Raw genomic sequence first — 19,852 nt, 5'->3', positions numbered from 1 at the left:
AGGCTGAAACGTTACAGGAAGTTAGAATCTATTGAGTTGTAAGTGATTTGAACGTTTCATGATGATAGCACTTTCCTAAGGGGGTCAAACCATGTCCCAAAGGTCACCGGATCTGGTGTCAATTTAAAGAAGTAGTCCAGTTACACATTTGTGGGCTTATAACGTGGCTTCTGAATGTCCTAGAGAGATCAGGTTTGTTTTAGTATACTCCAATTAACAGCCCCTACAACCACAAAAAGGAATGGAGTCATTAGCACTTATGGTTTTTAAATGGCACCCAGAATTATGTTGCACGAAGCACAATTTCACATGATTCTGGGTCCATTTGTGTGAAAACAAGGTCCAATCAGGCTGAAACGTTACAGGAAGTTAGAATCTATTGAGTTGTAAGTGATCTGAACGTTTCATGATGATAGCACTTTCCTAAGGGGATCAAACCATGTCCCAAAGGTCACCGGATCTGGTGTCAATTTAAAGAAGTAGTCCAGTTACACATTTGTGGGCTTATAACTTGGCTTCTGAATGTCCTAGAGAGATCAGGTTTGTTTTAATGTACTCCAATCAACAGCCCCTACAACCACAACAAGGAATGGAGTCATTAGCATTTATGGTTTGTAAATGGCACCCAGAATTATGTTGCACGAAGCACAATTTCACATCATTCTGGGTCCATTTGTGTGAAAACAAGGTCCAATCAGGCTGAAACGTTACAAGAAGGTAGAATCTATTGAGTTGTAAGTGATCTGAACGTTTCATGATGATAGCACTTTCCTAAGGGGGTCAAACCATGTCCCAAAGGTCACCGGATCTGGTGTCAATTTAAAGTAGTCCAGTTACACATTTGTGGGCTTATAACTTGGCTTCTGAATGTCCTAGAGAGATCAGGTTTGTTTTAGTGTACTCCAATCAACAGCCCCTACAACCACAAAAAGGAATGGAGTCATTAGCACTTATGGTTTGTAAATGGCACCCAGAATTATGTTGCACGAAGCACAATTTCACTTCATTCTGGGTCCATTTGTGTGAAAACAAGGTCCAATCAGGCTGAAACGCTATAAGAAGGTAGAATCTATTGAGTTGTAAGTAATTTGAACGTTTCAAGATGATCGCACATTCCTATAGGGGGTAAAACCATGTCCCAAAGGTCACCGGGCCTGGTGTCACTTTAAAGAAGTAGTCCAGTTACATCTTTGTGGGCTTATAACTTGGCTTCTGAATGTCCTAGAGAGGTTAGGTTTGTTTTAGTGTACTCCAATCAACAGCCCCTACAACCACAAAAAGGAATGGAGTCATTAGCACTTATGGTTTGTAAATGGCACCCAGAATTATGTTGCACGAAGCACAATTTCACATCATTCTGGGTTAATTTCAAGCCCCCACAATGCCGCTCAGAAAATGGTCCCAACCTGGAAGTAAGAAAAATTGCAGTTCCACCCTCATCCGCTGGGGGCTGGTACCAGAAGCGAGCAAATCCTCATTGACTCCCATGTTAAAAATGCCATTTTCACAGCAGAAATAAACATGTTTACAGCCTGGTTCAAAAAATGGTTTTTCGTCTAAATTATCTAGTTTATACTCATGACAACTCTGAGGGGGGTGAATTTTTTTCTCACTCTTCTGTTTAAGTGTATTGAAAGCCTAAAATTCTGTATAATTAATGAGCATCCGACACACGTGACCGCCGCCTCAGACCCACGTGACCACAGAGCTAGCTCCGTGGAAAGGCCTCAGTACAGCCTCGGTCTCTCCTGGAAACTGTGTCGGGATTTTGAGTCTCTGTGCTTGTGAATTCTGTTTTGGATAATATTGGTGCAATTGTTGGACAAAATGACTTGCAGTGGTATTAATTGCACTAATAGAGCGTCCAAGGAGTCTCCACTTCATTTTTTTCGGTAAGTTAAAATCTATATTTGTATTTTATGTCACTGCTGCCTTTAAACTAGCTGAGTTTACCGAAGTAGCTAGCTAACTATCAGTTTAACATGTAGCATGTACTGTTTAACCATGAAATTTAAATGTAAAATACGGTAAAATAATTAATAGGGCATATTTAAATTGGTAATAGGGTAAAACCCAGTGCATTTAAGATAAAAATGGGTTGAAATATGACGGGGCGCGCCGCTTGGGGGGACACTTCTGTGCTCTATTCTTTCATCCGGTAATCCCCAGCGGTCAGGCCGGGCAGGCTGATCGATGCGGCGCCTCGCTGCTGCGGGCTGACCGCTCGTGGAACTCGGAGACAGATCTGACCGGAGAAATACTGCAGCTCGTTGAGAAGTCTATAGGGCATACAGCGTTTCCCTTAAATCCCACTGCCACGCCGACAAGATCCCAAGTTTCTTTGTTTTTGTTGGCGCTGTTTACCGAAAGAGCAGCGGGAATACCAGCAACTTTCATCAGACTCGTAAAGTTAGTTTTTGCAGGGGACCCCCTGTATTTTACTGCTCCCTCCTGCAGTCTTCCCCTATTAAAATTTAAAATGTGTAACTTCATGTATTGGGATGAATGACTAATATTCATGTTAACTAAAACGTTAGGTATTTAGGGGGAAAAACAAAATAATAAACATTATACAGATGTCAAATAAATCAAACTGTAATTAAACTATATATTTTCAAAGTCTAGATTCTGGATAAAATCCAACAACATATGCTTTATAAATAAACACTACGCATGGCTTTTACACACACACACACACACACACACACACGTTACATTGTGATTTCTTAGTAAATATTCTATTTGGCGAGAGATAAACTTTATTGTATTTATCCTAGTGAATCTATAATTAAACGGGTAAACTAGCAGTAGTACATCCAACATCAAAGAAAGTAAAATGTTATTATCAGGAGAGGGAGAATGATTAAGTGGTTAGCAGCAGTGTGCTAGACGATGGCCCCCTCCATGAGGCCACCACAGCTCAGCAAAGCATCATTGTTGCTTCTTCTGGGGAGAAAAACACTTACAGAAAAAATTAAGTTAACAGCTGAAATAGCAGGAAATAATACAGTTAAAGAGCAGATAGTAGAAGAAAGAAACCCCTAGGTTAAACTGGTCTGTCTACTGCATAATGCTGAACTCTAACATGTGTCCTCAGGGAAGGACCTGATTGGTGTCCAGAACCTGCTGAAGAAGCACGAGGCTCTGCAGGCTGAGATCACAGGTCATGAACCTCGCATCAAGGCTGTCACCCAGAAAGGAGAGACCATAATGGAGGAAGGTAGAGCAGGTCTGGTCCTGACATGTTTCTGAGGTGTCTGCAGGTTCTGGCTCACTTTGTTTGGGTCCAGGTCACTTCGCTGGTTCAGAACCCTCGGCCCGTCAGAACATTCTTATCCACCACGTTCTAACACCAGACCTGTTAACCCGACAGCAACAAGTGGCTCCAACTGACGATGAGACCGGGAAGGAGCTGGTTCTGGCTCTGTACGACTACCAGGAGAAGAGTCCTGGAGAGGTCACCATGAAGAAGGGCGACATCCTCACGCTGCTCAACAGCACCAACAAGGTCCGTGTGCCCTTCACAGCCGAGGAACGACCTCCAGCTCAGAGCGAACATCTCCACACCTGCTTTGTGTTTGTGTGACTTTAGGTTGTTTTACTTGAACTCGCGTCTTTAGCTGAATGAGGATGGAGAGACGGGTCGGACCTGGAGCAGGTCGAGGTCTTGCAGAAGAAGTTTGACGACTTCCAGAAGGTCGGACTTTTCCTCCTCTCTGTCTTCCAGCAGCAGCTGTCAGATCAGCTCAGGTGATAATCAGCAGGTGCTTTTGTCCTGCAGGACCTGAAGGCCAACGAGTCCCGCCTGAGGGACATCAACAAGGTGGCATCTGAACTGGAGTCAGAAGGTCTGATGGCTGAGGAGGCTCCTATGGTTCAGGCTCAGGTGAGCGTCACCTGTCTGCAGCAGCTGGTCCCTCTCACTTCCTGGTTTGTTAACTCTGCTCATCTCTGTTTGTAGCAACAAGAACATCTGGGTTCTGCTCCTGGAAAGGTGCGTGTTGTCCTCCGCCTCCACCAGAACCAGACGTGGTGTTTTTGTTACCACTCATTTGTTTGTTTACAGGATGAAGCCGACTCTAACCCCGGCTTTCCACAGGAGTCGTCAGCAGCACGTTTACTGCAGCAGCACGTCATAGCTGCTGATAGGAACCGCTGTGGTCAACAGAACCTTTTCCACCGGAGCCGTCAGCAGCGCGAGTCGGCCACGTCTCAGGAGCAGCATGTCGCGGCCTTTACGCGCCGGTTCTATTTTCTACGCGCGACGCCTCTGAAACGGGTCAAGTTCGACATTTTTGGGGAAGGAAAGACAGGAAATCGGACGCGGAAATTGAGAGAAGCTACCGAGATTTTCAGAATAAAGAACGTACTGCCTTCCGGTTGCTTTACTTTTAAAAAAGGTTACTAACTGAGCGGCCCCGTGAGAAGTTATCACCTAGCTAGCGGTCTCCTTTGTTTTTCAGGTCCGTATTGGCGATTATAAAACGGACAGAACATAAAACACAAACCATGTTGTAGTTTTCTCCTGCTTGTTGTTGTGTTTACTGACGAAGTCACTCGAGTGACTTCGTGCTCGGTCGGTGACAGCTGCTCCCCTGCTGCTTCGCGTCTCGTGGGAAGGGCCAAGCAGCAGCTTACGCGAGCAAGACGTGCTGCTGCAGTAACGTGCTGCTGACGGCTCCCGTGGAAACCCGGGGTAACACGGCGTCACCCTAGAAGGTGAGTTCATTCAGCTGATCAGAGGTCACCTCTGATGGCCGCAGTCACGGCCGACCGTGCTGACATCACACAGGAATTCAGGTGACCCGGCAGGCACCAGGTGCTGGTGAAAGTGGGGACATGTCAGCTGGTTGCCATGGCTACAGTTATCTTTATGCATCTGTATGACTGCTGACTGGTGTGTGTTTCCTGTGACCTTTGACCTCAGACCGTACGGTTGGGCGTTCAGACGACGGCTAACTTTAATTCCATCAAGGTAAGAGGAAGCTCTTCCCTTCCTGTCTGAGCGATCCGTCTCCAGGTTTCCTCGTCCGGCGTCCAGCCCGCTGGCGTCCACCTTCATCTCACTGGGTTTGGTTTCTCTCCAGGAGCTGAACAACCGCTGGCGCTCGCTGCAACATGCTGGGCAGCGCCCATGAGGTGTAGCGCTTCCACAGGTACCCCGCACACTTATGCGCCGCTTACGGGTCAGTAGAGTTTGGACCCACACTCAGACGGAGTTCTGATGTCTTCTCAGAGACGCTGATGAGACCAAAGAGTGGATCGAGGAGAAGAACCAGGCCCTGAACACAGACAACTACGGCCACCACCTGGCCAGCGTTCAGGCTCTGCAGCGTGAACATGAAGGCTTTGAGCGTGACCTGGCAGCTCTGGGTGATAAGGTCCGCATTCCTGATCGGTACCAGGACCCGAGTTGTCTCTGGAGACACGTTCTTCATGGTTCTGGTGACTCCACCCCAGCCGTTCCTGATCAGCGATCAGCGGGGTGCTTTCCTATTTAAGGTGGATGGAGGACACAATTTGACGCCAGAAGATTGCCTCAGTTTTGGTAGTAACCAGCCACTCGTGTTACCTCTAGTGTTCCTAGGATTAATGTTATTTCGTAGTGTTTTTGCTCTTATATTGGATTTACCATTCTTCAGGATTCCTGTCGACCTCATTGGATACTGACCTCTACTCCAGGATTTGGATATTCAACACACGGACCTTATCACCACCCTCCATAACCCACCTCTCATCTCACCCAGTGCCCCATCCACCAGGACGCCCCGCTTCTCTCCACCTCTGCTCCCTCTCCTGCGCTTCCCCCGGCTCTCTACCTCTCCCTCCTCCAGCCAACACATACACCCACCACAGTAAGTCTGCTGAACACCTCTGCCTGCATACAATGGATTTTGAAACCAGAACCTAAGCTCACCTGTGTTCTCCCTCCTCCAGATGCTGAGCTGTTGTTGCAGTTCCAACCACAGACTTATCTGTGCACCTTAAGTTCCTCCTTATAAATAAATCATTTTTTCCATCAGTTTTTGGTCAGTGTTGTATTCTGCATGTCTTGGGTTAAGTACCTTCCTCCAAACATGACACTCCTCCTCAAAGAGCAAATCTGTTCAGCACATTCTGACAGACAGACCACCATTCTTCTGTCATGATGCTGTACAGGACATTTTTAGAGTTTTTCTTTTTAAAGATAAATAGGATTACATTTAAATAGCAATACTTTCACATTATCATTTTCCCACACTTCTGTATAACTGTATTTTGTTGTTTTTCAATAAAGAATGACAAACTATTTAAGTTTGGTTTTTGTTGCACACAAATATATATCTGTAAAAAATATCTACAAAGCTAATATTTACATAACAAGTATGATTGGGTTTTGCAATACGGCACTCAAGTTTATTTTAGTAAGATTTTTAAACCAAGTAAAGTTAGTTAAGAACACATTTCTATTGTCTGCTAAGAAACTGTTGGGATTTAAAATGGGCCTGTTGTACAAATAACTTGTAAATGATTATTCCTCACTTTTGTCTTAACCAAAGAAATTCCAGTAATTGAGCAAAAACATTTATTTTTAACACTACAGTTTATAAAACAGGGCGCAAAGTGTCGGCACATGTATGTATGTCGATGGTCCGCCCCAACCGAACCAGGAGACACAGACGTCAGGGAGGCCAAGGTTGTCTCTGCAGCTCTCTGGGCACCACGCCTCACTCAGCTGTCTCCAATGATCCAAATGGCTATGGAGAAAAAAATAACAGGTTTGTCATAATTGTTTAAAGTACAAAACCATACATGAAGTGGTGAGACAGGTATGTGGAACTTACACTTGCTTTGTGTAGCTGATGTTGGAGACACACAGGCTGCCATGGTGACATTTAAACAGATCTAACAAAAAAATAAAAATGAAAATTAAAAACTCCCAGACCTCATGTCATATTTACTAATCAGCTATGGCTGATTTATTGTTTGGATCACAGTGAGTTACACTAATTTAAAATATGTTTTTATTTCTATTATACATACATACTTTTTAACTGTTATTTTCACGACTGTTATCAGGCTCTCTTGTTCTGGTTCTGATGATAATTCCGTGTCTTCCAGTAAGTTATCTTGTGCTTACTTCATCTGTAGAATGTCTCTTTACTTTTGGTAAATTGTACTGAGTCCAGAATAAAGACTAGTTGGCTGTACAAGATACAAACAAGTATCACATTTTGGAAATATATGAAATGTATTTACGCTGCTAATTTAGCTCGAATACTAATAACTGCAATATTTTCCGGACTATAACTCGCACTTTTTTACATATTCTGGCTGGTCCTGCTACTTATACTCCGGAGCGACTTATATAACAAAATATGTAGGCTACACCGCGCTGCTGCGGGCCGACTCCGACCCACACAAGAATGAGTTCCCCTGTCCCGCTGGGAGGGTTTCAAACACCGCCAGCATCTGTTAGAGCCTGTGGCGGGGTGCTGAGGGCCGGCTCCAGCCCAGGAATGAGCTGTCCTCGCCGGCCGGGAGGGTTTGAAACACCGCCATCCTCTCCTCTGCTGGCTGTTGTTCATTCTGTTATGGTTACCGGTGCTTGTGTTGCTATGTGAAACGCTTGGTCTCAGATTTTGTAAGAAAGATAATAAAATGTCCCCCCAAAATACGACTTAAATATATTTTCTCTTATTAATGATACATTTAATGGCTGGTGCGACTCAGGAGTGATAGCGCCGAAAAAAACTGTACTGAAAACTTGCTCAAAGCAAAATGTTTTCATTACGGAAATAAATTATAAACTTACCGATTTAAAACTTTTTTAATACAGGTACTTCTCACGAACAGGCGCAGAAAACCTCCACCACAGTCGTGTAAGGTTCAGGTCGATGGGTGTTCCAGTTAGCTCCGGTTGGGTTGAAGCTAGGTGGCTACATCCGTTAGCTCGGCTCCCACCTCCGCTTTAGCTTTGGGTTAGCCAGGGTTAGCTTCAGGTTAGCTCGTAGCTAGTTCGCCTGGGTGTCGTCACTCGAGCCCAGCCTTACAGCCACACCCTCAGCGCCTCCTCTCTTCCCTTTTATGGAATTGTCTGGGCTGGACGGAACCTGTGACACGGTCAAAATGGCGGTGGTGGCCACCTCCCATTATAGAAAACAAACGTGTTATTGAAGCCAATGGAATCCGTTTGTCCAGTATATGTACAGTCTATGGTTAATTTGTGTGAAAACAAGGTCCAATCAGGCTGAAACGTTACAAGAAGGTAGAATCTATTGAGTTGTAAGTGATCTGAACGTTTCATGATGATCGCACATTCCTATAGGGGGTCAAACCATGTCCCAAAGGTCACCGGGCCTGGTGTCACTTTAAAGAAGTAGTCCAGTTACACATTTGTGGGCTTATAACTTGGCTTCTGAATGTCCTGGAGAGATCAGGTTTGTTTTAGTGTACTCCAATCAACAGCCCCTACAACCACAAAAAGGAATGGAGTCATTAGCACTTATGGTTTGTAAATGGCACCCAGAATTATGTTGCACGAAGCACAATTTCACATCATTCTGGGTCCATTTGTGTGAAAACAAGGTCCAATCAGGCTGAAACGTTACAAGAAGGTAGAATCTATTGAGTTGTAAGTGATCTGAACGTTTCATGATGATAGCACTTTCCTAAGGGGGTCAAACCATGTCCCAAAGGTCACCGGATCTGGTGTCAATTTAAAGAAGTAGTACAGTTACAAATTGGTGGGCTTATAACTTGGCTTCTGAATGTCCTAGAGAGATCAGGTTTGTTTTAGTGTACTCCAATCAACAGCCCATACAACCACAAAAAGGAATGGAGTCATTAGCACTTGTGGTTTGTAAATGGCACCCAGAATTATGTTGCACGAAGCACAATTTCACTTCATTCTGGGTTCATTTGTGTGAAAACAAGGTCCAATCAGGCTGAAACGTTACAAGAAGGTAGAATCTATTGAGTTGTAAGTGATCTGAACGTTTCATGATGATCGCACATTCCTATAGGGGGTCAAACCATGTCCCAAAGGTCACCGGGCCTGGTGTCACTTTAAAGAAGTAGTCCAGTTACACATTTGTGGGCTTATAACTTGGCTTCTGAATATCCTAGAGAGGTCAGGTTTGTTTTAGAGTACTCCAGTTAACAGCCCCCATTACCCCAAAGAGGAATGGAGTCATTAGCACTTATGGTTTTTAAATGGCACCCAGAATTATGTTGCACGAAGCACACTTTCACATCATTCTGGGTTCATTTGTGTGAAAACAAGGTCCAATCAGGCTGAAACGTTACAGGAAGTTAGAATCTATTGAGTTGTAAGTGATCTGAACGTTTCATGATGATAGCACTTTCCTAAGGGGGTCAAACCATGTCCCAAAGGTCACCGGATCTGGTGTCAATTTAAAGAAGTAGTCCAGTAACACATTTGTGGGCTTATAACGTGGCTTCTGAATGTCCTAGAGAGATCAGGTTTGTTTTAGTATACTCCAATTAACAGCCCCTACAACCACAAAAAGGAATGGAGTCATTAGCACTTATGGTTTTTAAATGGCACCCAGAATTATGTTGCACGAAGCACAATTTCACATGATTCTTGGTCCATTTGTGTGAAAACAAGGTCCAATCAGGCTGAAACGTTACAGGAAGTTAGAATCTATGGAGTTGTAAGTGATCTGAACGTTTCATGATGATAGCACTTTCCTAAGGGGATCAAACCATGTCCCAAAGGTCACCGGATCTGGTGTCAATTTAAAGAAGTAGTCCAGTTACACATTTGTGGGCTTATAACTTGGCTTCTGAATGTCCTAGAGAGATCAGGTTTGTTTTAATGTACTCCAATCAACAGCCCCTACAACCACAAAAAGGAATGGAGTCATTAGCATTTATGGTTTGTAAATGGCACCCAGAATTATGTTGCACGAAGCACAATTTCACATCATTCTGGGTTCATTTGTGTGAAAACAAGGTCCAATCAGGCTGAAACGTTACAGGAAGGTAGAATCTATTTAGTTGTAAGTGATCTGAACGTTTCATGATGATAGCGCTTTCCTAAGGGGATCAAACCATGTCCCAAAGGTCACCGGATCTGGTGTCAATTTAAAGAAGTAGTCCAGTTACACATTTGTGGGCTTATAACTTGGCTTCTGAATGTCCTAGAGAGATCAGGTTTGTTTTAGTGTACTCCAATCAACAGCCCCTACAACCACAAAAGGAATGGAGTCATTAGCCTTATGGTTTATAAATGGCACCCAGAATTATGTTGCACGAAGCACAATTTCACATCATTCTGGGTCCATTTGTGTGAAAACAAGGTCCAATCAGGCTGAAACATTACAAGAAGGTAGAATCTATTGAGTTGTAAGTGATCTGAACGTTTCATGATGATCTCACATTCCCATAGGGGGTCAAACCATGTCCCAAAGGTCACCGGATCTGGTGTCAATTTAAAGAAGTAGTCCAGTTACACATGTGTGGGCTTAAAACTTGGCTTCTGAATGTCCTAGAGCGATCAGGTTTGCTTTAGTGTACTCCAATCAACAGCCCCTACAACCACAAAAAGGAATGGAGACATTAGCACTTATGGTTTTTTAAATGGCACCCAGAATTATGTTGCACGAAGCACAATTTCACATCATTCTGGGTTCATTTGTGTGAAAACAAGGTCCAATCAGGCTGAAACGTTACAGGAAGGTAGAATCTACTGAGTTGTAAGTGATCTGAACGTTTCATGATGATAGCACTTTCCTAAGGGGGTCAAACCATGTCCCAAAGATCACCGGATCTGGTGTCAATTTAAAGAAGTAGTCCAGTTACACATTTGTGGGCTTATAACTTGGCTTCTGAATGTCCTAGAGAGATCAGGTTTGTTTTAGTGTACTCCAATCAACAGCCCCTACAACCACAAAAAGGAATGGAGTCATTAGCACTTATGGTTTGTAAATGGCACCCAGAATTATGTTGCACGAAGCACAATTTCACATCATTCTGGGTCCATTTGTGTGAAAACAAGGTCCAAACAGGCTGAAACGTTACAGGAAGGTAGAATCTACTGAGTTGTAAGTGATCTGAACGTTTCATGATGATCGCACATTCCTATAGGGGGTCAAACCATGTCCCAAAGGTCACCGGGCCTGGTGTCACTTTAAAGAAGTAGTCCAGTTACACATTTGTGGGCTTATAACTTGGCTTCTGAATGTCCTGGAGAGATCAGGTTTGTTTTAGTGTACTCCAATCAACAGCCCCTATAACAACAAAAAGGAATGGAGTCATTAGCACTTATGGTTTGTAAATGGCACCCAGAATTATGTTGCACGAAGCACAATTTCACATCATTCTGGGTCCATTTGTGTGAAAACAAGGTCCAATCAGGCTGAAACGTTACAAGAAGGTAGAATCTATTGAGTTGTAAGTGATCTGAACGTTTCATGATGATAGCACTTTCCTAAGGGGGTCAAACCATGTCCCAAAGGTCACCGGATCTGGTGTCAATTTAAAGAAGTAGTACAGTTACAAATTGGTGGGCTTATAACTTGGCTTCTGAATGTCCTAGAGAGATCAGGTTTGTTTTAGTGTACTCCAATCAACAGCCCATACAACCACAAAAAGGAATGGAGTCATTAGCACTTGTGGTTTGTAAATGGCACCCAGAATTATGTTGCACGAAGCACAATTTCACTTCATTCTGGGTTCATTTGTGTGAAAACAAGGTCCAATCAGGCTGAAACGTTACAAGAAGGTAGAATCTATTGAGTTGTAAGTGATCTGAACGTTTCATGATGATCACACATTCCTATAGGGGGTCAAACCATGTCCCAAAGGTCACCGGGCCTGGTGTCACTTTAAAGAAGTAGTCCAGTTACACATTTGTGGGCTTATAACTTGGCTTCTGAATGTCCTAGAGAGATCAGGTTTGTTTTAATGTACTCCAATCAACAGCCCCTACAACCACAAAAAGGAATGGAGTCATTAGCATTTATGGTTTGTAAATGGCACCCAGAATTATGTTGCACGAAGCACAATTTCACATCATTCTGGGTTCATTTGTGTGAAAACAAGGTCCAATCAGGCTGAAACATTACAAGAAGGTAGAATCTATTGAGTTGTAAGTGATCTGAACGTTTCATGATGATCTCACATTCCCATAGGGGGTCAAACCATGTCCCAAAGGTCACCGGATCTGGTGTCAATTTAAAGAAGTAGTCCAGTTACACATTTGTGGGCTTAAAACTTGGCTTCTGAATGTCCTAGAGCGATCAGGTTTGCTTTAGTGTACTCCAATCAACAGCCCCTACAACCACAAAAAGGAATGGAGACATTAGCACTTATGGTTTTTTAAATGGCACCCAGAATTATGTTGCACGAAGCACAATTTCACATCATTCTGGGTTCATTTGTGTGAAAACAAGGTCCAATCAGGCTGAAACGTTACAGGAAGGTAGAATCTACTGAGTTGTAAGTGATCTGAACGTTTCATGATGATAGCACTTTCCTAAGGGGGTCAAACCATGTCCCAAAGATCACCGGATCCGGTGTCAATTTAAAGAAGTAGTCCAGTTACACATTTGTGGGCTTAGAACTTGGCTTCTGAATGTCCTAGAGAGATCAGGTTTGTTTTAGTGTACTCCAATCAACAGCCCCTACAACCACAAAAAGGAATGGAGTCATTAGCACTTATGGTTTGTAAATGGCACCCAGAATTATGTTGCACGAAGCACAATTTCACATCATTCTGGGTCCATTTGTGTGAAAACAAGGTCCAATCAGGCTGAAACGCTACAAGAAGGTAGAATCTATTGAGTTGTAAGTGATCTGAACATTTCAAGATGATCGCACATTCCTATAGGGGGTAAAACCATGTCCCAAAGGTCACCGGGCCTGGTGTCACTTTAAAGAAGTAGTCCAGTTACACCTTTGTGGGCTTATAACTTGGCTTCTGAATGTCCTAGAGAGGTTAGGTGTGTTTTAGTGTACTCCAATCAACAGCCCCTACAACCACAAAAAGGAATGGAGTCATTAGCACTTGTGGTTTGTAAATGGCACCCAGAATTATGTTGCACGAAGCACAATTTCACTTCATTCTGGGTTCATTTGTGTGAAAACAAGGTCCAATCAGGCTGAAACGTTACAAGAAGGTAGAATCTATTGAGTTGTAAGTGATCTGAACGTTTCATGATGATCGCACATTCCTATAGGGGGTCAAACCATGTCCCAAAGGTCACCGGGCCTGGTGTCACTTTAAAGAAGTAGTCCAGTTACACATTTGTGGGCTTATAACTTGGCTTCTGAATATCCTAGAGAGGTCAGGTTTGTTTTAGAGTACTCCAGTTAACAGCCCCCATTACCCCAAAGAGGAATGGAGTCATTAGCACTTATGGTTTTTAAATGGCACCCAGAATTAAGTTGCACGAAGCACAATTTCACATCATTCTGGGTTCATTTGTGTGAAAACAAGGTCCAATCAGGCTGAAACGTTACAGGAAGTTAGAATCTATTGAGTTGTAAGTGATCTGAACGTTTCATGATGATAGCACTTTCCTAAGGGGGTCAAACCATGTCCCAAAGGTCACCGGATCTGGTGTCAATTTAAAGAAGTAGTCCAGTTACACATTTGTGGGCTTATAACGTGGCTTCTGAATGTCCTAGAGAGATCAGGTTTGTTTTAGTATACTCCAATTAACAGCCCCTACAACCACAAAAAGGAATGGAGTCATTAGCATTTATGGTTTGTAAATGGCACCCAGAATTATGTTGCACGAAGCACAATTTCACATCATTCTGGGTTCATTTGTGTGAAAACAAGGTCCAATCAGGCTGAAACGTTACAGGAAGGTAGAATCTATTTAGTTGTAAGTGATCTGAACGTTTCATGATGATAGCGCTTTCCTAAGGGGATCAAACCATGTCCCAAAGGTCACCGGATCTGGTGTCAATTTAAAGAAGTAGTCCAGTTACACATTTGTGGGCTTATAACTTGGCTTCTGAATGTCCTAGAGAGATCAGGTTTGTTTTAGTGTACTCCAATCAACAGCCCCTACAACCACAAAAGGAATGGAGTCATTAGCCTTATGGTTTGTAAATGGCACCCAGAATTATGTTAGACGAAGCACAATTTCACATCATTCTGGGTCCATTTGTGTGAAAACAAGGTCCAATCAGGCTGAAACATTACAAGAAGGTAGAATCTATTGAGTTGTAAGTGATCTGAACGTTTCATGATGATCTCACATTCCCATAGGGGGTCAAACCATGTCCCAAAGGTCACCGGGCCTGGTGTCACTTTAAAGAAGTAGTCCAGTTACACCTTTGTGGGCTTATAACTTGGCTTCTGAATGTCCTAGAGAGGTCAGGTTTGTTTTAGTGTACTCCAACCAACAGCCCCTACAACCACAAAAAGGAATGGAGTCATTAGCACTTATGGTTTGTAAATGGCACCCAGAATTATGTTGCACGAAGCACAATTTCACATCATTCTGGGTCCATTTGTGTGAAAACAAGGTCCAATCAGGCTGAAACGTTACAGGAAGGTAGAATCTATTGAGTTGTAAGTGATCTGAACGTTTCATGATGATAGCACTTTCCTAAGGGGGTCAAACCATGTCCCAAAGGTCACCGGATCTGGTGTCAATTTAAAGAAGTAGTCCAGTTACACATTTGTGGGCTTAAAACTTGGCTTCTGAATGTCCTAGAGCGATCAGGTTTGCTTTAGTGTACTCCAATCAACAGCCCCTACAACCACAAAAAGGAATGGAGACATTAGCACTTATGGTTTTTTAAATGGCACCCAGAATTATGTTGCACGAAGCACAATTTCACATCATTCTGGGTTCATTTGTGTGAAAACAAGGTCCAATCAGGCTGAAACGTTACAGGAAGGTAGAATCTACTGAGTTGTAAGTGATCTGAACGTTTCATGATGATTGCACTTTCCTAAGGGGGTCAAACCATGTCCCAAAGATCACCGGATCTGGTGTCAATTTAAAGAAGTAGTCCAGTTACACATTTGTGGGCTTATAACTTGGCTTCTGAATGTCCTAGAGAGATCAGGTTTGTTTTAGTGTACTCCAATCAACAGCCCCTACAACCACAAAAAGGAATGGAGTCATTAGCACTTATGGTTTGTAAATGGCACCCAGAATTATGTTGCACGAAGCACAATTTCACATCATTCTGGGTCCATTTGTGTGAAAACAAGGTCCAATCAGGCTGAAACGCTACAAGAAGGTAGAATCTATTGAGTTGTAAGTGATCTGAACATTTCAAGATGATCGCACATTCCTATAGGGGGTAAAACCATGTCCACAAGGTCACAGGGCCTGGTGTCACTTTAAAGAAGTAGTCCAGTTACACCTTTGTGGGCTTATAACTTGGCTTCTGAATGTCCTAGAGAGGTTAGGTGTGTTTTAGTGTACTCCAATCAACAGCCCCTACAACCACAAAAAGGAATGGAGTCATTAGCACTTATGGTTTGTAAATGGCACCCAGAATTATGTTGCACGAAGCACAATTTCACATCATTCTGGGTTCATTTGTGTGAAAACAAGGTCCAATCAGGCTGACACGTTACAGGAAGGTAGAATCTATTTAGTTGTAAGTGATCTGAACGTTTCATGATGATAGCGCTTTCCTAAGGGGATCAAACCATGTCCCAAAGGTCAACGGATCTGGTGTCAATTTAAAGAAGTAGTCCAGTTACACATTTGTGGGCTTATAACTTGGCTTCTGAATGTCCTACAGAGATCAGGTTTGTTTTAGTGTACTCCAATCAACAGCCCCTACAACCACAAAAGGAATGGAGTCATTAGCACTTATGGTTTGTAAATGGCACCCAGAATTATGTTGCACGAAGCACAATTTCACATCATTCTGGGTCCATTTGTGTGAAAACAAGGTTCAATCAGGCTGAAACGTTACAAGAAGGTAGAATCTATTGAGTTGTAAGTGATCTGAACGTTTCATGATGATCGCACATTCCTATAGGGGGTCAAACCATGTCCCAAAGGTCAGCGGGCCTGGTGTCACTTTAAAGAAGTAGTCCAGTTACACCATTGTGGGCTTATAACTTGGCTTCTGAATGTCCTAGAGAGGTCAGGTTTGGTTTAGTGTACTCCAATCAACAGCCCCTACAACCACAAAAAGGAATGGAGTCATTAGCACTTATGGTTTGTAAATGGCACCCAGAATTATGTTGCACGAAGCACAATTTCACATCATTCTGGGTTCATTTGTGTGAAAACAAGGTCCAATCAGGCTGACACCTTACAGGAAGGTAGAATCTATTGAGTTGTAAGTGATCTGAACGTTTCATGATGATAGAACTTTCCTAAGGGGGTCTACCCATGTCCCAAAGGTCACCGGATCTGGTGTCAATTTAAAGAAGTAGTCCAGTTACTCATTTGTGGGCTTATAACTTGGCTTCTGAATGTCCTAGAGAGATCAGGGTTGTTTTAGTATACTCCAATCAACATACCCTACAACCACAAAAAGGAATGGAGTCATTAGCACTTATGGTTTTTAAATGGCACCCAGAATTATGTTGCACGAAGCACAATTTCACATCATTCTGGGTTCATTTGTGTGAAAACAAGGTCCAATCAGGCTGAAACGTTACAGGAAGGTAGAATCTATTGAATTGTAAGTGATCTGAACGTTTCATGATGATAGCACTTTCCTAAGGGGGTCAATCCATGTCGCAAAGGTCACCGAATCTGGTGTCAATTTAAAGAAGTAGTCCAGTTAGACATTTGTGGGCTTATAACTTGGCTTCTGAATGTCCTAGAGATGTCAGGTTTGTTTTAATGTACTCCAATCAACAGCCCCTACAACCACAAAAAGGAATGGAGTCATTAGCACTTATGGTATGTAAATGGCACCCAGAATTATGTTGCACGAAGCACAATTTCACATCATTCTGGGTTCATTTGTGTGAAAACAAGGTCCAATCAGGCTGAAACGTTACAGGAAGGTAGAATCTATTGAGTTGTAAGTGATCTGAACGTTTCATGATGATAGCACTTTCCTAAGGGGGTCAAACCATGTCCCAAAGGTCACCGGATCTGGTGTCAATTTAAAGAAGTAGTCCAGTTACACATTTGTGGGCTTATAACTTGGCTTCTGAATGTCCTAGAGAGATCAGGTTTGTTTTAATGTACTCCAATCAAGAGACCCTACAAACACAAAAAGGAATGGAGTCATTAGCACTTATGGTTTGTAAATGGCACCCAGAATCATGTTGCACGATTCACAATTTCACATCATTCTGGGTCCATTTGTGTGAAAACAAGGTCCAATCAGGCTGAAACGCTACAAGAAGGTAGAATCTATTGAGTTGTAAGTGATCTGAACGTTTCAAGATGATCGCACATTCCTATAGGGGGTAAAACCATTTCCCAAAGGTCACCGGGCCTGGTGTCACTTTAAAGAAGTAGTCCAGTTACACATTTGTGGGCCTATAACATGGCTTCTGAATGTCCTAGAGAGATCAGGTTTGTTTTAATGTACTCCAATCAACAGCCCCTACAACCACAAAAAGGAATGGAGATATTAGCACTTATGGTTTGTAAATGGCACCCAGAATTATGTTGCACGAAGCACAATTTCACATCATTCTGGGTTCATTTGTGTGAAAACAAGGTCCAATCAGGCTGAAACGTTACAGGAAGGTAGAATCTACTGAGTTGTAAGTGATCTGAACGTTTCATGATGATAGCACTTTCCTAATGGGGTCAAACCATGTCCCAAAGGTCACCGGATCTGGTGTTAATTTAAAGAAGCAGTCCAGTTACACATTTGTGGGCTTATAACATGGCTTCTGAATGTCCTAGAGAGATCAGGTTTGTTTTAATGTACTCCAATCAACAGCCCCTACAACCACAAAAAGGAATGGAGATATTAGCACTTATGGTTTGTAAATGGCACCCAGAATTATGTTGCACGAAGCACAATTTCACATCATTCTGGGTTCATTTGTGTGAAAACAAGGTCCAATCAGGCTGAAAAGTTACAGGAAGGTAGAATCTACTGAGTTGTAAGTGATCTGAACGTTTCATGATGATAGCACTTTCCTAATGGGGTCAAACCATGTCCCAAAGGTCACCGGAACTGGTGTCATTTTAAAGAAGTAGTCCAGTTACACATTTGTGGGCTTATAACTTGGCTTATGAATGTCCTAGAGAGATCAGGTTTGTTTTAGCGTACTCCAATTAACAGCCCCCATTACCCCAAAAAGGAATGGAGTCATTAGCACTTATGGTTTTTAAATGGCACCCAGAATTATGTTGCACGAAGCACAATTTCACATCATTCTGGGTTCATTTGTGTGAAAACAAGGTCCAATCAGGCTGAAACGTTACAGGAAGGTAGAATCTATTGAGTTGCAAGTGATCTGAACGTTTCATGATGATAGCACTTTCCTAAGGGGGTCAAACCATGTCCCAAAAGTCACCGGATCTGGTGTCATTTTAAAGAAGTAGTCCAGTTACACATTTGTGGGCTTAAAACTTGGCTTCTGAATGTCCTAGAGAGATCAGGTTTGTTTTAGTGTACTCCAATCAACAGCCCCTACAACCACAAAAAGGAATGGAGTCAGTAGCACTTATGGTTTGTAAATGGCACCCAGAATTATGTTGCACGAAGCACAATTTCACATCATTCTGGGTCCATTTGTGTGAAAACAAGGTCCAATCAGGCTGAAACGCTACAAGAAGGTAGATTCTATTGAGTTGTAAGTGATCTGAATGTTTCAAGATGATTGCACATTCCTATAGGGGGTAAAACCATGTCCCAAAGGTCACCGGGCCTGGTGTCACTTTAAAGTAGTAGTCCAGTTACACCTTTGTGGGCTTATAACTTGGCTTCTGAATGTCCTAGAGAGGTTAGTTTGTTTTAGTGTACTCCAATCAACAGCCCCTAAAACCACAAAAAGGAATGGAGTCATTAGCACTTATGGTTTGTAAATGGCACCCATAATTATGTTGCACGAAGCACAATTTCACATCATTCTGGGTTCATTTGTGTGAAAACAAGGTCCAATCAGGCTGAAACGTTACAGGAATGTAGAATCTATTGAGTTGTAAGTGATCTGAACGTTTCATGATGATAGCACTTTCCTAAGAGGGTCAAACCATGTCCCAAATGTCACCGGATCTGGTGTCACTTTAAAGAAGTAGTCCAGTTACACATTTGTGGGCTTATAACTTGGCTTCTGAATGTCCTAGAGAGGTCAGGTTTGTTTTAGTGTACTCCAATCAACAGCCCCTACAACCACAAAAAGGAATGGAGTCATTAGCACTTATGGTTTGTAAATGGCACCTAGAATTATGTTGCACGAAGCACAATATCACATCATTCTGGGTCCATTTGTGTGAAAACAAGGTCCAATCAGGCTGAAACTTTACAGGAAGGTAGAATCTATTGAGTTGTAAGTGATCTGAACGTTTCATGATGATAGCACTTTCCTAAGGGGGTCAAACCATGTCCCAAAGGTCACCGGATCTGGTGTCAATTTAAAGAAGTAGTCCAGTTACACATTTGTGGGCTTATAATTTGGCTTCTGAATGTCCTAGAGAGATCAGGTTTGTTTTAGTGTACTCCAATCAACAGCCCCTACAACCACAAAAAGGAATGGAGTCATTAGCACTTAAGGTTTGTAAATGACACCCAGAATGATGTTGCACGAAGCACAATTTCACATCATTCTGGGTCCATTTGTGTGAAAACAAGGTCCAATCAGGCTGAAACGCTACAAGAAGGTAGAATCTATTGAGTTGTAAGTGACCTGAACGTTTCATGATGATAGCACTTTCCTAAGGGGGTAAAAACATGTCCCAAATGTCACCGGGCCTGGTGTCACTTTAAAGAA

General features: G+C 42.8%; 1 protein-coding gene and 1 long non-coding RNA gene across 3 annotated transcripts; one reads left to right on the top strand and one right to left on the bottom strand.

Annotated features, from left to right (window-relative positions):
- The first annotated feature begins 1,745 nt into the window (after positions 1-1,745).
- On the top strand, positions 1,746-4,637 carry LOC139062446 (spectrin alpha chain, non-erythrocytic 1-like). 2 transcript variants are annotated; one of them, XM_070543308.1, is made up of 7 exons: positions 1,746-1,892; positions 3,098-3,220; positions 3,291-3,508; positions 3,593-3,697; positions 3,782-3,886; positions 3,962-3,994; positions 4,067-4,637. In XM_070543308.1, exons 5-7 carry the CDS (start codon positions 3,854-3,856, stop codon positions 4,406-4,408), a joined length of 408 nt encoding a protein of 135 aa, XP_070399409.1. In that variant the 5' UTR covers positions 1,746-1,892; positions 3,098-3,220; positions 3,291-3,508; positions 3,593-3,697; positions 3,782-3,853; the 3' UTR covers positions 4,409-4,637. The 2 variants fall into 2 exon arrangements, with proteins under 2 accessions (XP_070399409.1, XP_070399410.1); XM_070543309.1 differs by having other exon boundaries at positions 4,067-4,299.
- A 1,914-nt stretch (positions 4,638-6,551) lies between these two features.
- On the bottom strand, positions 6,552-7,835 carry LOC129156197 (uncharacterized). The gene is made up of 3 exons (XR_008560325.2): positions 7,796-7,835; positions 6,825-6,885; positions 6,552-6,737 (listed from the first exon to the last, which is right to left on the bottom strand). It is a non-coding gene; the product is annotated as an uncharacterized lncRNA (long non-coding RNA).
- Positions 7,836-19,852: the final 12,017 nt, after the last annotated feature.

This window comes from Nothobranchius furzeri, chromosome 13, assembly GCF_043380555.1.
Source record: "Nothobranchius furzeri strain GRZ-AD chromosome 13, NfurGRZ-RIMD1, whole genome shotgun sequence".
NCBI classification, from domain to species: Eukaryota; Metazoa; Chordata; class Actinopteri; order Cyprinodontiformes; family Nothobranchiidae; genus Nothobranchius; species Nothobranchius furzeri.
Note: the sequence above shows the minus strand (reverse complement) of the source record. Positions and strands in the feature narration are given on the sequence as shown.